Raw genomic sequence first — 5405 nt, forward strand, 5'->3', positions numbered from 1 at the left:
AAGTATGACAAAACCCTCAACTTGTCATAGGTTTTATAAAATTTTAACAATAAATGCGATAGTTATAAACAAATTAAAAAATGGGCACTTTCCTTGTTTTTTGCAATAACTTTTTTGTTTATTAACCGATTTTAATTTAACAAGTCTCATTTTGTAGATAATTTTATTCCCTACAAGCTGTCTGTGAGTCACTTTTCGCTAAAATTTATGGTTTTCCCTGCAAAGTGAAAAAACTGTTTTTCTCACTTATTTGTTTAAATAGTTAGCTAATAAAAGTTTTTGACTCACGAGATGGGAGATGTCTTGTATTATGTTCCTTTAGACAATTTTACAATAATCTCGCAGATAGGATTTTTTTCAAGTTTCTCTTTTATTTTTGCTAATTTTCCTGGTGTAGATATGTTCACTCCTTGTCGTTCGGTACGTATTAAAAACGTAGTAAAAACTAGGTTAGTGACCGAATAATACGATAGGTCAAGATCCATTTGAAAGGTCAGTGAAACTGAGATAACAGATCTGAAATTTTGTTTTCATTGTTTTCCATTAAAAATGTCAGTGCGACTGCCTTTTGTAAGGAAGAGTTGTCGAGGAAGTGTTAAGAGTTTTGTTTTCTTATGTAGAACTAATGTTTTTATTTTTTATTACTGACGGTGAAAGTTGTGTTTCTTATGATTGTCATCAATCCCAATTAGATTTACTATCTTGATCTATTGCACTATCAGAATAGAAACATAAGACTGCGTTTTAAAAAAGTTTTAATAGGAAAATACAAATTTTTTACAGGTTTCGGAATTCTATTCATTAACTACAGAGGCTCGATCGGTTCCGGACAAAGTAGTGTTGAATTTTTGTTGGGAAAAATTGGAAGGTCTGACGTGGCCGACTGTATAACCGCAATAGACAAGGCACTCGAAACTTTGCCCTGTCTTGATCCCTATAATTTAGCCCTATTCGGGGGTTCGTATGGAGGTTTCCTCGTTACCCATCTCAGTGGACAATACCCAGAAAGATTCAATTCCGTCGTGGCTCATAATCCTATTATAGATATGGCTTCCATGAATTTAATGTCTCATATACCCGACTGGTGACTCTCTTCTGTTTTTTTCCAATATTACAGGTTTCTAATCGCTCGTAATTGCAGGTGCTATGTAGAAGTCGGCGTAGAATACACCCAACGGGGTAAAATCGATAATGATATTCTAATTGCCATGAGAAAGGCATCCCCCATCGTGCATGCACATAAAGTTAAGGCGCCGACATTGCTGCAAATTGGTACGAAAGACCTAAGGGTACCTTCGCATCAGGGAACTGAATATTATTTGCGACTTAAAGCTAACGGAGTGCATACCAGGTAAGTGAAACTCATTTTTCAATCTGCCATAGGCCCTCATTTCAAGAAAAAAGTTAATTTTTCTGAAATCACTTGAATAATTTTAGATTTGTTAAAAATTAAAAATGTGGCGAGAATAAAATAATATATACTTACATAATATATATACAGGGTGATTCACAACTTATCCAATAAAATTTGGGAATAGATGCGGCATGAGAAATGGAGTCAATATTGTAAAAAAAATTTTGTAAAATCCTTATAGTTTCCGAGAAAAATATTATTGAAGTTATAGTACATTCAACCACTACATAGCTGGACAACTGTAGTCTCTAGCGTCATTCGCAATACACGTGGAGAGCACGTGGCTTCAGCGACTCCCAATATTGAAATCGGATTTTGCAATCGTTGTTGCCATAGTATTTACCTGTTATCTGTACTATTGTAAACACCTACAATAGTTTTTTAGTAGTTAATGTCAAAAATGGGTAGTTAGTGTCAAAAATGGTTTGCGTGTACAGCAATTCGGAGTTGATGGATATCGTTTTAATTTATGGTGAAGCATTTGTGTTATGGTGAAGCAAGACAACATTTGTGTTAGTTCGTAGAAACTGAGTAAGACGGACCCAAATGTGTTAACACGTTGATGGATAAAATTTTGAACAATTGTTGTTGTAACATCGGGTATGTCAAATGATTTTATTATTTAAAAACACAAATTAATTTTATTAATTAATAAAGGCAAAAGCAGTTGAATTTGCCGATATAAAATAGGTGCGATAAAATTCTATTTACATATTTCTTTCCTTGCAAAAGTTTTTGTCCGTTTTTATCACACCGCCATGCCGGTCGCATTGTGCTAGGTCAGGTTTTACAGTGGACCAGTTTCCAGTGCCGTGCAGAAGTGTATTTTTAAATCATTTTCGAACTGCCCTTTTTGATTTTTTCGTTACAAAACTGAATTTGTATATCCAAATTTTTTTTGGATAAGTTCTGAATCACCCTGTTTATACAAATCTTTATAGTATGTTCAATAATCCGAACGATTCGATAATACGAACGATGCCTGACTATTTTGTATAAAAACTGGAAAATTTTGATGACAAATTCGATCAATTTTGTCTTCCTCTACAAAATGTCCAATTTGCACAAAAAAATAAACCTATGTTTCCGGGAAAAGTAAATTTTGCTGACATTTTGCATCTGCCAATTTCGGTCAATCCTATGTATGGAGTATGCTATATGTTATCGACTTAAAAATAGATGCTCTTTCCAAAAATGCAATAATATACAAGGTGTAACTGAAATAAGTATTCAAAATTACTGAGCTTGTAAAACAAGTCGAAAAATGACGAAAACTTTAGTACAATTTTTGTCAGTGGCGGCTCCTAAGGGAGCTACGCTCTCCTAAAGGGGTAACCTCGGAAACAGTTTTTAATGCGTAACATCCAAACGGCTCGACATTAAGTCACGAAATTTTGGTGAGACATTAACCTTGACGTGCTTAATAAGTCTCATAAAATACATTTCAAAATTTGCTACAGGGGCGTGAGAAAATGCAGGACCCAGGGACAAATTTAATCATATCTTTTTTGTAGTCAATTTTTTCTAGTTCCTGACTCGAAAATATTGAAATTTGAAGTATTTAACATAAAAAAGGTCCTCTTGTTAAATTTCACTAGGATGTGCCGTTTTCCAGTAAAATCGATTTCAATCATTCCCAACGTGCTCCAAATTCAACTTTCATTACATAGCAAAATAAATTAATTGCAGTGTGCCATGGGGAAAACAACTAGTCTGACAGTTAACAGAAATGTCAAATATTTTTAACACTCTTAATAGTAACAAATAAAAATATGGTGATATAAATAAAAGCTAAAAAATAGATACATATGAGATTATTTATTAAACTATTGTAAGCGGCTGAAACTTTTACGTAACATTTTAACAGATTTAAACCATTTAGTTTAGTTTAACAAATTAACCAAATATCTTAATTTCTTTAGCAGAAAGTGTGCCCTAGTCAAGAAGACAGACTAGATTCAACTTTCAAAATGTCCGCCGTTTGTCCTAATGCACGCACGTAACCTGTTTTCCAAAGAAAATAGGTTCCGGTATAGTTTGTGCTCCACATTGAGTTCATTAAATGCATTTTCTATACGCTGACGCAACTGTTCCTCATTGTCAACAGCTTGGAAATACACATTTTGTTTCATTTGACCCCACACGTTAAAATCCATTGGGTTGAGGTCCGGTGACCGTGGAGGCCAATTTATGGCAGCATCATTTCCTCGGCCAATCCAGCGATTTGGGAAGTGCTCGTTTAACCACTGTCGACATTGACGGTTGAAGTGAGGAGGGGCGCCGTCATGCATGTACCATAAGGAACCTCGTCTTACCAAAGGAATATCCTCTAAAAATTCATACAATCTAGTAGACAAAAATTGATGGTACATTGCTCCGGTTAAATTTCCAGGCATGATGTGATATCCAAATAGATTATTTCCTAATGTGGCAGCCCAAACATTTATTTTAAATGAATGCTGATAATGGGTTACCTTCCGAGCATTAGGATTTTCTTCGGCCCACATATGTTCATTGCGCATATTAAAAACACCGCTTCTGGTAAAGGTAGCTTCATCGGTAAAAATAATATTCGATAGAAACATCGGATCTTCGGCTTGCCTGTCTAAAACCAACTGACAAAACTGTCTGCGCATGGGCCTGTCATGTGGTAAAATGTCTTGGGCCTGTCTATAATGATAGGGATACAATTGTTGTTCTCTCATTATCCTCCATACTGTCATATGAGACATGTTATTTTGAACTGATAGTCGTCTTGTACTAAGAGTAGCGTTAGCTTCAACTAAATTTAAAATATTTTCCTCATTCAGGACATTTCTAATTATTCTACGCCTGCCTCTCTCAAAATTGTTCCTTTTTAACGTACCCCGTTCTCGCAAACGCCTTTCTGTGCAAAGAAATGTTTTGTAATTGGGCACATTTCTGTTGGGGAACTTTTCACCGTATCGTTGTGCGGCTGCTCTTGCGCTTCCATGACATTCACCTAACGTCAAAAGCATATCTACATACTCAGAAAATGTATACTGTTGCATTTTTAAATTATTTGATATTTTTATTTACTATAAAACGGCACTGCGAATACTCAAATGACACAAATTTGAAACTAAAAATACTTGACATTTCTGTTAACTGTCAGACTAGTTGTTTTCCCCATGGCACACTGCAATTAATTTATTTTGCTATGTAATGAAAGTTGAATTTGGAGCACGTTGGGAATGATTGAAATCGATTTTACTGGAAAACGGCACATCCTAGTGAAATTTAACAAGAGGACCTTTTTTATGTTAAATACTTCAAATTTCAATATTTTCGAGTCAGGAACTAGAAAAAATTGACTACAAAAAAGATATGATTAAATTTGTCCCTGGGTCCTGCATTTTCTCACGCCCCTGTAGCAAATTTTGAAATGTATTTTATGAGACTTATTAAGCACGTCAAGGTTAATATCTCACCAAAATTTCGTGACTTAATGTCGAGCCGTTTGGATGTTACGCATTAAAAACTGTTTCCGAGGTTACCCCTTTAGGAGAGCGTAGCTCCCTTAGGAGCCGCCACTGACAAAAATTGTACTAAAGTTTTCGTCATTTTTCGACTTGTTTTACAAGCTCAGAAATTTTGAATACTTATTTCAGTTACACCTTGTACAGGGGTTCCATTTAAAATAAGAAAGTGTCCACTTCCAGTATAACGGTAAGTACGATGACCTTGGAAATAATTTAGCTTGGTAGGCCCCACGGTCCGTATAACACCGTCACAATTTGGTGGGACACCCTGTATACTGAGCCTTCATAAACGATTACAAACCAAGCGTCTGCCAAGAGTAGGCAACCAACAGTGCACTGATAACTACGATACTGCGGGAAACAACTACTGTGCTGGCTACATACCTCATCTAGCATTGAATTACACCCCTAATACAGTGCGGCTAGATTGAGTGATCTATTGCAAATTGTATTACATTTGGAAATTTTTCGTAATATTTGAACCCACC

General features: G+C 35.4%; 1 protein-coding gene across 1 annotated transcript; it reads left to right on the plus strand.

Moving 5' to 3' along the window:
- Nucleotides 1-783: 783 nt before the first annotated feature.
- On the plus strand, nucleotides 784-1351 carry LOC111692840 (acylamino-acid-releasing enzyme-like; the record flags this gene model as incomplete). Its single annotated transcript, XM_023456964.1, has 2 exons — nucleotides 784-1084; nucleotides 1142-1351. Coding segments are annotated over 2 exons (511 nt in total), but the record flags the coding sequence as incomplete, so codon positions are not given.
- Nucleotides 1352-5405: the final 4054 nt, after the last annotated feature.

The sequence above is a fragment of the Anoplophora glabripennis genome, unplaced genomic scaffold, assembly GCF_000390285.2.
Source record: "Anoplophora glabripennis isolate ALB-LARVAE unplaced genomic scaffold, Agla_2.0 scaffold4035, whole genome shotgun sequence".
Classification (NCBI taxonomy): domain Eukaryota; kingdom Metazoa; phylum Arthropoda; class Insecta; order Coleoptera; family Cerambycidae; genus Anoplophora; species Anoplophora glabripennis.